General features: G+C 38.2%; 1 protein-coding gene and 1 long non-coding RNA gene across 13 annotated transcripts in view; both read right to left on the minus strand.

Moving 5' to 3' along the window:
• Nucleotides 1-832: 832 nt before the first annotated feature.
• The window catches only part of MSAmiP (MSA micropeptide), a 65,179-nt gene continuing 50,447 nt past the window's right edge, over nt 833-15,564 (minus strand). For both annotated transcript variants that reach the window (NM_001414137.1, NM_001414138.1), the window contains exons 7-8: nt 3,486-3,508; nt 833-2,190 (exon numbers count right to left, since the gene is read on the minus strand). In NM_001414137.1, coding sequence (NP_001401044.1) covers nt 1,229-1,258 — 30 coding nt within the window. In that variant the 5' untranslated portion in view covers nt 1,259-2,190; nt 3,486-3,508 and the 3' untranslated portion in view covers nt 833-1,228. The remainder of the gene's footprint in view (nt 2,191-3,485; nt 3,509-15,564) is intronic.
• lncRNA:iab8 (long non-coding RNA:iab8) overlaps nt 834-15,564 on the minus strand; it is a 92,116-nt gene continuing 77,385 nt past the window's right edge. For 9 of the 11 annotated variants that reach the window (NR_048413.2, NR_048412.2, NR_074018.1 and 6 more), the window contains 2 exons: nt 3,486-3,508; nt 834-2,190 (listed from right to left, as the gene is read on the minus strand). This is a non-coding gene — a long non-coding RNA (long non-coding RNA:iab8). Of the gene's footprint in view, nt 2,191-3,485; nt 3,509-3,860; nt 4,216-14,775; nt 15,017-15,564 lie in introns of those variants that run through there. The other 2 variants (NR_074023.1, NR_074024.1) reach the window with 2 other exon arrangements.

Raw genomic sequence — 15,564 nt, forward strand, 5'->3', positions numbered from 1 at the left:
GTGAGTAATTTCCCGATTTGAGTGCCTCTCCTAATTTCACTCTTTATAACGTGAGAATGGAAACTATTGGAGCCCCGCTTTGAGTGCTATGCTTTTTAAGTGTTTTATGCTTTGTTTGGCAAAATGTTATTGTTGATTAAATTACCGTGCATTATTCATTTTGAGTGCGCTGCCTTTGAGTGAGCGTGTTTCAATACAAATTAGACAAAATTTATATTTGACTTTTTTTGTGGAATCACCCTCTTGTGGTGTTTCAAAAAAAAAAACCCTTAAATTTCTACAGATAAAAATGCCGACTCGGCAAAAAGACAGCACTGCCTCTTCTTTTTTCGGCCACCGCCTTTTGTGCGCCTTTATTTTCTCTCTTTTCTGTTGTCACTGGAATTGCTGTTATGACATTTTTATGAAAAATTTCAAATTTATGGTTGAAATTGGACAACACACAAGCATTTTACTCATGCCTCTTCTACTATTGCTCTCATCCTCCTTCGTAGCGCAAATGTGTGCGGAAATAAAGTGAATCTGCAATTTCTTAACTTTTCTACTTAGAGAACTTTGCTATCTGACATTTCGAAGGATTTTACACAGAGAGTTAAAAAACGAAAAGAGGCATTGTGAGTGGAATTCAATTTTTTAAGTCTTACCAAATATTCCAATACATTTTTTGTTGGTCATTAGGTAAGGAATGTAATTATAAAGTTAGGATTCAAATAAAAAATTTTTTAGCATAGGCTAGACTTGATAAGTGAAATTAGGACATCAGGTTTCATTTATGAAGCGAACGTTCTTTCTAAATATAGTTATGTTAAAAAAATCAGTAGAAACAATGTTATAGTTTTTCTATATTTATTTTTGTATTTTTTATTTAAATCATACCACATCACAACATTTTCTTATCCTTCAATTAAATAATTTTTAGCCATTTAACACTCATAAATTAACCTTAATAAACAATTTCTAAAGCATAACAAATTTATTTAAATTATTTCTTATTCATAAATCTACCAGTTAATGTGCTTCCTACCTGTCTATTTGTTGGAATACGACTCGTGCTCAAATTGGATTGCCAACTCTTTGGCTATAACAATTGAATAATTGATCCATCAGCGGATTGGCTAAACAATCAATTTTTGGCACACTGGCTTCTTAATTCTTTAATGACCAAAGGTGTATTACGGTCAAGGGGGAGAAGCAGTAACGGCGTTAATGGCCAGAGAGCGCTTTAAAATTAATTGCTCATAAATTCTAAATTAAGCATTTTGCCACACTTTGGTTTCTGCTTATGGGTCATACAGCGAGTGCGAATGAGTGGATTTACTCATGCACTGAAAATATAACTGGTAATTTTATTTTGTATAACCTTTGATGATGCAAAATTCGTATTATTGTAACGAAATAGTATTGAATTAAACTATTTTTATGACATATTACTAATTTATACATGATGGAACATTTTAAGTAACTAAATTTAACTAAATAAATTCAAAATGGTTTTTAAATAAATTAAAAAGTTCTTTAGGTTAATTCAACTTGTTATAGAAGCCCGAAAAATGGTTTATTGCTGTGATGTATTTGTAATTGAATATTATGTCTAGCCGTCCAATATTTTAAAAGAGAAGGGTTATTATTTTTCAAGTGTACTGCTGCCCAGGTACTCAGCCACTCACAGCGGGCCGTGATTTACTGCCCTTGCCCCGGGGTTATGGGATGTGGACTATAAGCGGTGGGCCCGTGGCAGGTGGGCCGCCCAACGACCGGAAAAATGTAAAACGCCCATTTTGATAATCAAAACAAATAATAAAACAACTTCACACGTTAGTCTGACACAACTACTGGTGCAAGCAACACAACAACAGCAATAACCAGCGAGCGAGCCCCATTAAGCGATAATAACCGTAATAAACATATAAAAATTGAAACGGTGGGTGTGTGTGGGGCGGCAAAGAAATGCAGAAAAAGTAAATAAATAAAAGAATCGTAATTTCCAACAATAAAACACTATTTTGAGTTCCCAGGGATAAGTGTCGAGTTTCGGTTGAGTCAAGTTGCGCTGCGTTCCGTTGAGTCGGTTTTCCGACTTCGGTGGTGGATTGCGTGGGTTATTACGTGTGATCCTCGGAATCGTTAAACAAAAGCGGAACAAACCATAAAAGCAGCTCCGTTTGTAATCTCTCGAGCGACAGGTTGTATCTAAAACAAAATAGGTATAAAAAGAAAAAAACTCTTGTAAAACATAAACGACATGAATAAACTGTTGAATGGGTAAATAAAAATTAATAAAAGTAGCGTAATTTAAGTGGAAGTGCGAAACAAATAGTTATGATTATTATTGACCATTCTTTTTGTCAGCATTTTATGAATATGATTATCAGAAACTAGTTTACATAGATTTTTTTTAAAAACAATATTTTTTCCTGGACAGGAAATTGTTTCCCTTATGTTGTTGCTACCACTTAAAATAAGTATCACTTTAAACTCACATTCAAATTACAGAAATTTTGTTCTAAGGCCGAATTCTAATTGTAAACAATTTATTATGGTATTAACAATATATATTTCAGTTATTCAGCTTATTCTATTCGATTGCCGCATTGAATCGATTACTGTATTGATTTCATATAGAACTAGAATGCTGAATGCTATAAACATACTTTCACAGCACAACATGGTATCATGGTTACAAACACTACACAGTTATAGATGCATTCATGTCGCACTCGAAAATCCATTCATTTAAAAAGCTGCCAGCCAGTTTGTCCTTTGTTGGTTCCCACAACCCGAGAACTACTATGGCCAATGCGAGTGCAATCCGGCGCTGAGTGCGGATCGTAAAAGCCGCTAGAAGACAGGAGTAATTGCCCATAAAAAGACTGTAAAGTATTTCGGCTCAGAGGCGAGTGGAGGAGTGAGTAATGAGACCGGAATCAATTGTCACTCGCCATAAAATCAATGGCATTGAGTGAGACTCGGCTGGAGTGAAAAGTGTGGCTCAGTGGCAGTGGTGGAAATAAAAAGTAAAAACTCACTGCACATCAAGTTCGTTCCCTAATTTGATACACTTTTATAGCGTCGGTTTACGGCTTGTTTGGCGGTGGTTTCCCCTCCCCGGATCGCCACCGTCTGACGAATGAGTTCTTCCGACGATTACTAAATGCCTTCTCACGCAATCATTTTTTAATCCCCGATGCGGTCGGGTTTATGGGTCACCCCGAATCTGGGTCTTCGTGTCATCGTCATCACCACCGCGGCGATCTCGAGTCACCTTCAAATTACTCAATAAAATATATACGAGTGCACACCTCATGTCCGCTTGTCTGGCTGTGTGTGTTTTCCTCTACATTTATTGCTGTTTAATTGCACTAATGATATACTGACTCGTAAATGACGCAATCAATAAATACACATGTTTGTGGGTTACGGGACAAAAAGTCATAGCAGAAAGATATTTAGGACTTACGTCTAGAGGATACAATTTTGTAACTCACCATTTTTGCAGAATAATTGTTGTCTAAAAATATAAAAGAAAATTTTTATTATTAGAAGAAAACAGGACAATGTAGATTGAGATGCTAATAATAAATTAGGACACCAACAGTTTGTTATAAAAATTTTGTTAGTGCTTCTTTAAGTATGTTGACGATTAAATTTGCACCTCTGTTATAAATGTTATGATTTTCATTTCATTATTTTCTTACAAAAACAATAAAATTAATTATTTAACTTAATAAAGCCAAAATAATAAATTTGTCTCTGAAATAATAAATTTTAAATTAAGTATCAACGTTGATTGATGTTCTATTTTTATGTAGATATGTACGGAATTAAGTGTTTGCACATAAAAGAATCGTCTATGTTTTCTACCTATTTTTCTTCTAATTTCCGAAGGTCTAGAAAGTAAATTAGTATCTCCCCCTAATGCTTTCCTTGGCCGAGGCTAACTGACTGAAATCCGACATCCCAATCGCTGTGTTTTCGTCATCGCCCGGGATGACGAGCGTGTTTTATAGGCCTCAACAAGGTATTAAAACACACGCATACGCCCCGTTGGCGAGGGGAGGCCATTATGATACCTGCGGCGGTGGTTTTTCAGTTTTCCAGCTTTTCCGCTTTCCCTCAGCTGGAAAAAGGCGGGAAAGCGTGCAGCACGGGGAGGAAGCTAGTGGTCCTCAGATGGTATCTCGCTGCCGACTCGAGAGATGGGCGATGATGGGCTCGCTGCGAAAGGAGATTTCAATATCATAAAAAATCGTATTAAGAGAATCTCATATTGGGAATCGTAAAGTTTTTACGACCGTTTAATGGACTCTTGCAGTAAGCGTGAGTATTTACGCGCTGCTTAAAAGCGGTAAAATATGGCCAAGTGGTGTTGTGGGACAGCAGAAAAGAAGGCGCACGCACCGCGAAGGATGCGGATATACATAGATAGAAATGCGAATATGCAGATGTTGCAGATGGAAAGCTTCAATTAGAAACAAAAAGCAAGTTGGCCATCCAATTATTACCGGGAAAAGTCGTTAAAGGCCAATGCACAAAGGCGACATCTGTTAGCCGTCAGCAGAAGCGATTGACTATTCAGAGCACATTGGCGCCATCTGTATTCCGTTCGCTGAAGCGTTCAAAATTTATAGAAACATTTATAGAAACTACTTTATTATTTCAAATCCTTTTTTACAATTAAGGATACAATAAATTTAAATAAGACAAGTGTAAAAATGTTTGGACGGGAAATGGAATAATATTTTATAATACCCAGTAGTTATACAGATCGTGTTTTTAACTTTGGAAGCATTCAAGAGACAGCTACTTGCACTATCCATAAACCGATTTTTATATTATTAATCTTAATAAAAAAAAAATTAAGTATAACGAATAGAAAATAGAATAGAAATAGTTCGCCATACTATAAAAAAAGAACCAAAAAAATAGTTTACATATCTGTGGTTGTCCAGTCGAGATGTTAACAGGATACAAAACGGAAAATTATCGAAAGACAGAGAAAGTCAAAGATCTCGAAAGAGATCGCGAAAGAGAGTTCCTGCAACGATCGGCAGTGCCAATAAGTGGGCGTGGCCCGTGATTGGTTAAGACGCAAGAAACGGACCTTAGGCCTAGGAAACATGCTTATGCAGAAATGGACTATGTACGTTAAAGAAGAAGCCGAGTTATGGTAAGTGTTGTAGTGACTTCAGTTACAGTTACTCAGCATTTAAAATAAAAACATATTACGTCTTCAATAATTAGTAAATAAAAAAATATTAAAAAAATTGGAAACTGTTATTATAAAAGGATTAAACAAAGTTAAGATCAGTTTTTCATTGTTGTCAGTGGGATACATATTATTTATTGCCATTTATGTAATATTTTATTTAGCTCAAGAAATGCTTGTTTAGAAATAATCAAGTATTTTTTGGAATTCATTTTAAAACTGGCAGTATACTTGCAATTTAAATGCTTCAACGATTTAATGGATGTCTGGCTGTTTAAATAGGAAATAACCTAAGATGGGCGAAGGAAAACAGCATTGTATCCTATTAGGAACAACCATTCTATTAATCATTACTTTCCGTATTCAATCGCAGACAGTGCAATCGATTCGGTGAATCTTGTCGGTCTAGTGGAAATCTCAGCCCATGTCACCAATATGCAGCTCGGTTAACTTGGCTGATTGAATGTCATTCGTAGGTGCAGTCACGTAGCATCCTACCTATAGACTTTGGGCTAAACAAATGGTGGAATTATGGTGACAACGACCCGACGACTTCATTAGACGCGGCCATCCATCAGACGGTGGAAAGGGTTATTTGACTGGTGGAAAGGATTTCCTACAATTTCCACCACTCGGATAAATCATGCGCCCAATCCCTCGTTGTGCACTGTGAAAAAATTCCAATACTGTCTGTATAACATTTAAAGAGATTTTAATGCTTTTTCCAAAAACTTATAATACTAACAGCATGTTTGAAAACAACTCTTTCTTATTCTTCGTGATCTATGTACTCCCTTATCGTACTATCCCCCAACACCGAATATTCTAATTCCATTTTTTCCGTGTATACTGTCGAATAAATCAGAAAGTTTGAGCACTGCCGCTCGTAAAACGGATTCCGTCGAATGTTTGTTAATTATGGTTTTGCGTAACTCTCTCATTCGTTTGCCCCGGGTCAGAACCACTCGTGAGTGATTTGTATTTGGGCTCGTTAAAGTGTCCAGCGGAATGAAGTGCTGGCCAATGAGTTTCCTCTCAAATGCGGCGGCACGATCGCTGAGCATCTTCGTCTATTCCCGCAATTCCGTGGATGCATCTCCGGAAAAAGGCACGTTTTTCAAACGCAATTTGCAACAATTTAAAGATTTTTGCGCCAGCTCCAACGGCCGATAGTCGAATTGCCAAAGATTGCTTAGGCTTTTAATGGGCTCGTTGGAAGGGCAAATGGCCAGGGGCGTTTGGTAAAGGGGGAGTGGCGCTAATTAGGGGGAAACTGAGAAGCGGAGAATCGAAAGCGCCGCATCTGGTTGCGAAATGTGAGCGATTTAAGAAGTTTAACTGGCGTCTACAGAGGGAACAAGAATTTTTTTATTAACACGTTGAATTGCAAAACAAAATAAAAGAAAAATTCCCTAAAATAACAAAGCGCAGTGCGAAGGAAATGGAGAGTGATCATGATCGACAGATAGTTGCAATTTTACTGTCTTAAGTCGTGGACTTTGGTCTTCATTGGCTCAAAATTGTTTAAGTAGTTAAAGGACTGAAACCGTTTTGGGTTTTTCGTTACATTTAGAATAAATAAACCAGAGATCTTTAAAAAATTTATATTTCCAAAAGTCTAAAAGCATATTTATGTTATTGTTATTTTTAATGGTTTCACAAACCCTTTAACACGCTGAAATAATTATTGTTGTTGAGAGTTAATTAAACAGAGAAAATAAGATCAATTAAATTAACGACAGCTTAAAATTTGCTTCGAGAAAATTTTAAATTATAGATGAAATTCCATTTCATCTTATGTATAGGCATTATTTAAAAGTTTGACAGCTTTGTAATCATATTAATTAGTTTATTTCGCTGTGAAACTTTTCATAAAACAGGCTTCATTACAAAGAGACTAATTGGGCCCATAAATCGAGTTAATTTCGTATAATGTAAGCATTAAGAGTGAATTGGCCCCTGCGACGCTAATTGCTGAACTCAATGCGATGTCAGCAGTATTTGCATGTTTCTGTTTCAAATTATTTCCGAATCGATTGGACAAAATGGGCATAAGTAATGAGAGGACTTTGCAGCGCTCGGATCTCCACTTAACTGTCCGGTGGGGGCAGAGACACTCAGGTGACCTTTGGCTCCACAATGAGTCTCTGTAGAGCTACCGACAGATTCACACGAACGGATAGTGGTTTCAAGGGGATTGGGTGGGGATTCCGTAAACCGGATCAACCACTTCGGCGATGCAATGGCGCAGGCAAATGGCCGTGATAAGAGCACCGCCTCTTTGTGTTGTTTCGAATTCTTTTGGTTTTCATAAATAGATTGAAATGAGCCTTTGGCAGGGCGAATTCCATATCATCCCTTCGACTGCGCACATCTCTTTCCGACCCTGCGCATTTCTCCCTGACTCAAAAATCCCAAAACGAAAACCCGTTTTTACACCGTTAAAAATTCCATCCAGATATTGTACTCCATTGGGTTAAAAAAGGAAAACATATATAAAAATTTAAAAAAATAAGCATAGTTTAAAATTAAAAAATCATTTTTTTCTTCAATCTTTAGTCTGCTAAGGTGTGTAACTTATTTTCCAAGTGCATTTTCTTTTTTGACTCATCCATGCGGTCATCACGGAGGTCGAACTCTTGCTAGTCCAAATGCGTTGTTTTTGTCATTTAATGCCTGGGTCATAGTCATCCGATTATCGATTGACCGACTTATTGCTGGCCTGCCCGAGGAATCAAAGAAATTCCATTGGAAAATTGAATACCAATGGCTGGCAAAGTGTGGAATAACTTATTGTGAGATTAAAGAGCGAGCACCTTATAATCATGGTAGCATCTTACACAGCAACTATTTACCCCTTTGCATATACTCCATAAAACTATGTATAATAACCTCCTGGGAACCGCAGACCTGGTTCCCTAATTTCTCCGACTTACTGGCGAATTTACGTGACGCTGACACTTGCTATCTGGAGCCATAAACTCGGGTGCCTTATCATTGCCGGCAGCCATTAAAAGGGAGTTTTACTGTAGGACTGACCGCGACTTTAAAGCGAGCGCACAAAAATTATGCGCACAGCCGGACATAGCGACGGTCCTCCCTTCTACACCGGAAAAATGTACTTGAACTTCAAATTCGCAAACCGTTTTTCAGGAGGATTAAAAAAATATATAGTTTTAATAGATTTTTAGTTATATTAATCCTATTCTGGCACTTAAACCTCTTTAAATATTTTTAATTTTGTGAAAACAATTTATAATTTATTTTTTCCTTAGTGAAACCTTGTGGATATTGTCCATTGCCCCTCAGGCGAAACATGAAATTTATGAATACCGCGACTTGGCAACTTGGATCGAGTCAGACTCCCAGTGCAATTATGCTGCGGATTATCTTGGCGAAAATAAATTGGCCAGCGCTCGCGGCTTAACAAAGTCTGCCACTGGGCAATGGCGGTGGCACCTCCGTTTCGGCGGCTACATCGCGTGCCACACATCGAGACGTGATTACGCCCCGCTAGCAATTCAGTTGGCCACATTATGCATATGCATGTGGATGGGGAGCGCATCACTTAACTCACCTCAACGGCCATTTAGCATACTTTACAGGTGCTTTGCGGAGCGATTGAGACGTCTCGCATAGACGGTGGAGAGCTTTGAAGACTGGCAGACAAATAAACAGATTTTACGAGGAATATGGCTAAGCAAAACTATAACTTTAAAATGCAAGTTTCGATTCAAACATGCGTGTTACAGATCCTTTCCACTGAAAATCTGACAATCCGAATCTGGTGAATTCGGGGACACAACAAGTAAATGTCGAACAAAATGTCTAGGTCAACAAAAATCCTGCGATTTATGGCAAAATGCAAATGGTGGTTATGTTAAGTCAAATTTTAGCTTCGCCATATCAGCAGTTTTGTACTGTGGTGTGGAACTCGTTTCCATATTCATTAGATACACAGCAAATTTTTCACTTAAAAAACAAAGGATATTTGAGACTAGGCTTCTGCGCCTTGAAATTATCTTTTATTCGCCCAACAATTGCGCGGAATTGCGTGTTTTCACTCTCGGTTTCCGGTTATTCTCGAACCATAAATCACAATCAAAAGGAGCAGAACCACAAAAGGTGTGTGTACGCCCTTCGTGACTGAGGGAGTGAAGGAATCCAGATGGACTTCCGAGTCCTTTCTTCCACCGCTGAAGGGTTAAACTGTCCAATTGCGAAAAGGGTCATAAAATGCCGGATTTTTGTTTCGGGAACCCCGGGAGTAGTGACAATAAAATGGCAAACAAAAGTCGCAGGGTGACCAGTTCTCGAAACCCCTTGCCCAGGATATGGTAAAAATATGGAAGCGGTCGGCTCAACAGAATGTCACACCACGTTGTCGCGTTTTACGACGGCCGCTCACCTTTTGTTTGCCAAGTTTATGGCCACCGGCCCTCCGTCTTTCCCTCATCCTTTGCAGCCGAAGTCCGCCATTTAACCGCTTCACTTTCCTTGCCATAACCAAGCCGACTGGCAGCTGAAAATACGGCCAAAATAACGATTGAAACACGCCGGCCGTGTTGGCAATTTTTTAATTTATCGATTCGCAATAGTGTTTGTATTTATAATTTTAAAGGAAGAACAAAAACTTGCTCACCTTGGCCACAATCGTCAACCGGTTGCATTTTTTGGCAAATCACTATTAATAGTCTTGACCTTCACGAATGTTTGGTGCGTAAAAAACTGCATTTGCAGAAAGGATATTCCCTGGAAAATGGTTAACAGGTATACAGCTGCACCTAAAAAACACAATCGCCCGTCTAATTGCGCAACTCAAGGACTCTAAAACGCGGCAGGACTTGTACTGTCTGTAATGCAGCCCGTGCAATTCGCATAACCCTTAATGTAATCCGGTAAAGGACATGAGGACGTCCTTGAATCCCAATACCATTCTACTGGCAGAGATTTTAAAATACCTTGTACGTTGTTTTTTCCTACTTATAAAAGATATATTTTAAAATCATAATACATTTTCTGTATATACAGAAACATATGTGCATTGCGACTTGTTTATGTTAAACATATTTATTATTCGAATTGTGGTTTTTGTCTATTTGAAATTGTTTATAAAACCTTAAATATTTCCCATTATTAATAATGAGAAGGAATTTAAAAATGTTAAATTAGTTCACCTAATTTAAAGCACTTGAGATTTTTAAGGTGAACAAATGGCTCTTTGGTTCAAATTAATATTGCTTGTTCGATCGAAATAATACGGTAATAAATTGATTATAACTTGTGCTGTGAAACCAAACCAACTGGCCAATTAAGCCCAATCAAAATGGAAACAACCGTAAAAATACAAATAATAACGAACGTAAATGCGTTATTGGGCAATTCTACGAGATCGCAACAGCTGAAGAGCCGATCGGCAATCTGAATCAGAATATAATTTCGGCTGGCTCGTTGACAACGCCTCACTGTCCGCCAAATCATTCATAATTCATTTTGTACGCCGCATAAATGTTTTTACTATCAATAAAAGCGCAATCAAATTAACATTAAACTTATTTCGCTGTGTTGGTGGCTCCTCGACGGGATCGAAAAGCACGTAATTATTATAAAATATTCCGCCATTCCGTTGGACCATCGCATTCTTTCACTTGGCTGGGTCTGCCGTGATTTCTGTTTTCATCGTTTGTTGTGTCAAAAAGCTCCGAAATCGTATCATTAAAAATAGAAATTGGCTGTGATCTGTGTGGGCACCATCTTTTCTAGTGATTTTAAGGTTTTCGCATTCGCTTTAATTTAAATCGTAAATGTGTCGACGCCACAGAGCTTGTTGACATTATATTTACAATAGCAGAAATGTGCAATAAAATTAAATGAACGGCTTATGTAAATGTCGAGTAATTGCGGACGGACATTTGCTGAGAAAAGCACGGCGAAACGAGCGTTTCTGCCATTTTCCATTCGGACCGGCCCTGAAAATGTGTTTCCCTAATTAGTTTTCTGTAAGGAACCGTTTCTATTTTTATGCCAGTCACATGCCCGTCGAAATAGTCTTACAAATGGTGCACTACGCCTGACGCAAAGGGGTATCATCTAGAATCTTAATTATTTATAGAAATGCCACATAAATCTAAAGCGAAAAGGAAGAGTTTGTTAAATTAATTATTCATTTTACACAAGATCTAAATCTCTCTCTTTCCATTTGTATCTAACAAAGGAACTTGGAATGTAATCAGTGCTCTGCTGAGGAATGCTTAGTTTAATCAGAACATTTTTGGAAGTGGATTTCAAATGAACTTATGCTAATGACATTACTAAGTCAAATACAGCAAAGCAATTTCTTTAAATACTCTATTTTGTGTTTTATTTTTTCCATAAAATATGCATAGTTTTAGTGCATTCCATACCAGTGCATCCCGATCTCTGGAGTTATTTGTCTGGAGGTGAGCCATTCCAATTATAATCCAATCGAGAACCACATCTGCAGGTGATTAATCGGAGCAGTCGGCGTTCCTCGAATATCATGAGAGCAGTACCAATTGACGGCCAACTATGTAGACGAGCTGCCTTCATGGACAAGTGCATATGGCATTGGCATTGGGCTGGAACGACGGGTGGGCGGTGGTATATACATATGTGCACCTCCACTTGAGCCAGTTGCTCATTACACTCGACTGGATAATTACGAGCATTTCAATAAACAAGCACAAGAACCGTGTGCTCGAACTTGGCTCGAGCTTGGCATTATGAACTGTTTCCGAACTGCGCGCACATAATACCATATTTCAAATTTCAATTAAGACCAAGTGCTGAGAGAGCCGTTCCCCTTCTGGTTTTCCCTTCGAAACAGCCCACCAATGGCAGCTTTCGGTCTGTTGATCTTTACGTTTCCTATTTGACTTTTGACTTCTTGAAATATAAACATTTTGTTTTATGGCTATCGATCGATTTCCCCCATTTTCGGCCTAAAAGGGACTCAAGTGCAGTTGCACTAGGCCTGCTGCATTGCCAAATCCTCTTGATGAAATGTTCTCTTCCTCCAGCCCCACATTTTATCATCCGTCTCTTTTTCCTGAAAGCCAGCGAATTGGATTTAGCTGAGAAACTAGTTTAGCTTTGCATTGGAAACAAGGTGCGGGATTGGAGCTCATCGGATATTTTTTTAATAAACCATAAAAACGTTTCTAAAGTGTCACACTCAAAATTTGGGCTGTCACATAAATATCAATGCCTTAAAACAAATTCCAGCGATTAAAATCTGAAAATGGACAACAACAAAAATTTGACCACCTAGCGCATTAGAGGCTCGATTGAAAAACCCGAAATTAAAACCCAGTCTCGAGACTGAGTGGTCGTCTGTGAGTTCGTATCTATGGGATACAGATACCAGTCGGATTACATTAGGCAACACTTGGGGCTCGAAGATACGGAGAACGAAAATCATTTTAGAATAACAAACCCAGAAAGCCAACACAACTCGGTGGCCCTTTTGCGTCAGAGAAAACAAAGAAAACGCTGTTCAAATTTACATTCCATTCCGAAAGAGTTTCTGGAATGGATTTGGGGATAGCCGAATCTCCCTGTTGACTTAGGCGGCTCCCGGTTCCATTCGCTCCCCGGCTCAAACAATATTTTGCATATTCCATCGATTTTTCGACTCCGAAAAACGAGTGCGCATAATGAGCGTGCAAGAGAGATGGCTTAGCGCAGAGAGAGAGAGATGGCATTTAACTGGGTGTGTCTCCACCGAGAAAAATAGATGGAGATACGGAGGATACCAAATAGAAGGAAGTTTGTCGCCAAAGAGGATAATTTAGTATCGATTCCACATCATATCCATGTCTCCGCCGCAATTTCAAGTCGCTTTTCTAGCAAATCTAAGTTCCCGGCGCATAAATCTCGTTAATTTATGAAAGATGCGTGCGAAATGCCAACAAACTAACTCGCCAACGCCCACGATCACAACCGCACCACCCACCGCAACCACTCTGCACCACTACACCCTGCACCGCAACCACTTCGACTGTCACGCGAGTAGCTGTTCTGCATATCAAACCGAAACTCGAGAATGCCACAATGCGACTGCACTGGGAAAAAATGGGCTTAGACTTCCTCTATAGAAGAAATAAATAATTTTTGAGTTTAATTTAGTACACATTATGCTACTCATATTTTCACTTTTAAGCTTTTTAAAAACAAATTGCCTTCGGTTTTTCGAGCATGCATGCGAAGTATTTTCATAATTTCCTATGTAATTTATTTGATTTATAATGCACTTGTAGCTTTTTAAACTTGTTGTTATTGGATTGAGATTCAAAGTTTTCTGTGTATGGGAGTGCAAGTCCGCTTCCAGGTCTGAGTCAAAATCCAAGTGCCGGGCCATGGTTTGGACCCAAGTTCGTTTGGCTCTTGTCTCGCTGACATCTTTCGATTTATTTAACTGTCCATTTCTGTCGCACTTCGACTAACGATTTTCTAGTCAAGTCTGCGTTCGGTGGGCAAATTTATTTGCCTTGCCCGACATTCCAACGTTCAACTGTACGAGGGGGAAAATTTATGCAAATATCTGGCATATTGATACTGTTATGCTTTTGTAATGGAAATACCTGCAATTACCACTTGAAGTTCTATTGTGTAGTGGCGCTGTGAAGAGCAATTAACGCAAATTAGTTTTCCTCTTCGAGGAAAACTAAACAAAACACCTTAGGGAAAATAAGTTTATTTTTTGTGTTGAAGCATAGGCAAGTGGTTTAATTATTTAAAAGGAGAAATTTATTACTCGTTAGAGATAGGTAATTTTGAATTTTGGTTGCTTTATGAGTCAGACAAATATTGTTTTAAATTTCTAAAACTTTCTTAATTTACTAACAGTAGGCATTTCAGACTCTTAAAGGTATTGGCACATATATATAAAATTTAATCAGATATGTATGTTTCACAATGCAAAATGAAATATTTCATAATCTAAGATCACATTAAATAGCACTTTACGACAAATATGTGACAATATATTGCAAACGGCTGGATTGTAGAATAAATAACTCAAAAATCATAATTTCTTGCTGTTCTTGCATCTACAGACCCCATTATCATCATTATTTTTCTGTTCGGCTCTAAAGTAAATAATAACACTGTAATTACGGAGAGTAATGAGCTCATATGCGGGTGCAAAAGTCATTGATTACTTATAATGGGCGATTATTATTTATATAGATGGGTGTTTTTGTGCTTTTCTCTCTACAAAAGTGAGATACTACCAGAGACTACGATCCCAACGCTGTGCTCGTCCACAAATGAAATGAAGTCATAAAATTATTTAAATCTGTACTTAAGTGACAATAAAGCACATTATGTACATTTAACGATAAGCGGCCATTGCAGATGACGATTTGTGGAGGCGATTTTCAGTAATAATCAGACTGACTTCAACTCAAATTAAATATATACACATATAGAAATACAGAATTTAGCCCCTGTATTGTATATGACACTGATTAAAACGACAATGTACTGCATTTGGTCGACACGGTACCTGTAATCCATAAATTTCGAATGTTCGCAAATGCTTTAAGTGCAGTGCATTCATAATTTATTTATTATTATAATTTTTTCGGATTACAAGCTTTTAGAGAGCTCTCATCCTGGATTAAATGACGCAGGTGCGGCTAATGGAGTTAATCAGTGAGCAGTAGGGTGACCCGCAAATGGATAAAAGAAACAAGATTGTTAAAGAAATGTGTACTTTAAATAACTGCTCGATGAACTTAAAATATAACCAACATTTTAATAATCGGTCAACATTCAACAGCAGACCTACATAGAAAAGAAATGAAATGAATTAAATAATTGACACAGACAATCAAAATGGTTACCCAACATATCAAACATACGTCTGAAGTGCATCGCCCTAATGCTACGCGGACTTATACATTTCTTGATGCTTTCGTGTGTGTTTCTTGAGATCCCCAATAAAAATGCGTGATTATGAGCATTTAATGCAATATATTAATTACCTCGCCTTCGCAATCCGATGGCGATGTCGGATTCTCCCGGTACGAACGCCCGCCGCCGACCAATCGAGCAGATTAAAAACTGGAATAACGTCTCTGTCCGCATGTTCTTGGTTGGAAATTGTGGCGGATATTCGAGCGAAGGCTTCGCCAATCAAGAGGTCGGAACTCTGCAACTTTTGACGGCAAGGTGGGCTGCTCTGGTGGAGAAGGGGGGGTATTTCGACCGGGGTCGAGACGACACATTCGTTAGCCAATTTACGAGCGACTAATGGCAATAACGAATACACTTTATGGCCTCATCCGTAATCGAAACGCAATGAAAACTGCACAAATCGTGCAATTTCTGGG

Source organism: Drosophila melanogaster, chromosome 3R, assembly GCF_000001215.4.
Source record: "Drosophila melanogaster chromosome 3R".
Taxonomy (NCBI): domain Eukaryota; kingdom Metazoa; phylum Arthropoda; class Insecta; order Diptera; family Drosophilidae; genus Drosophila; species Drosophila melanogaster.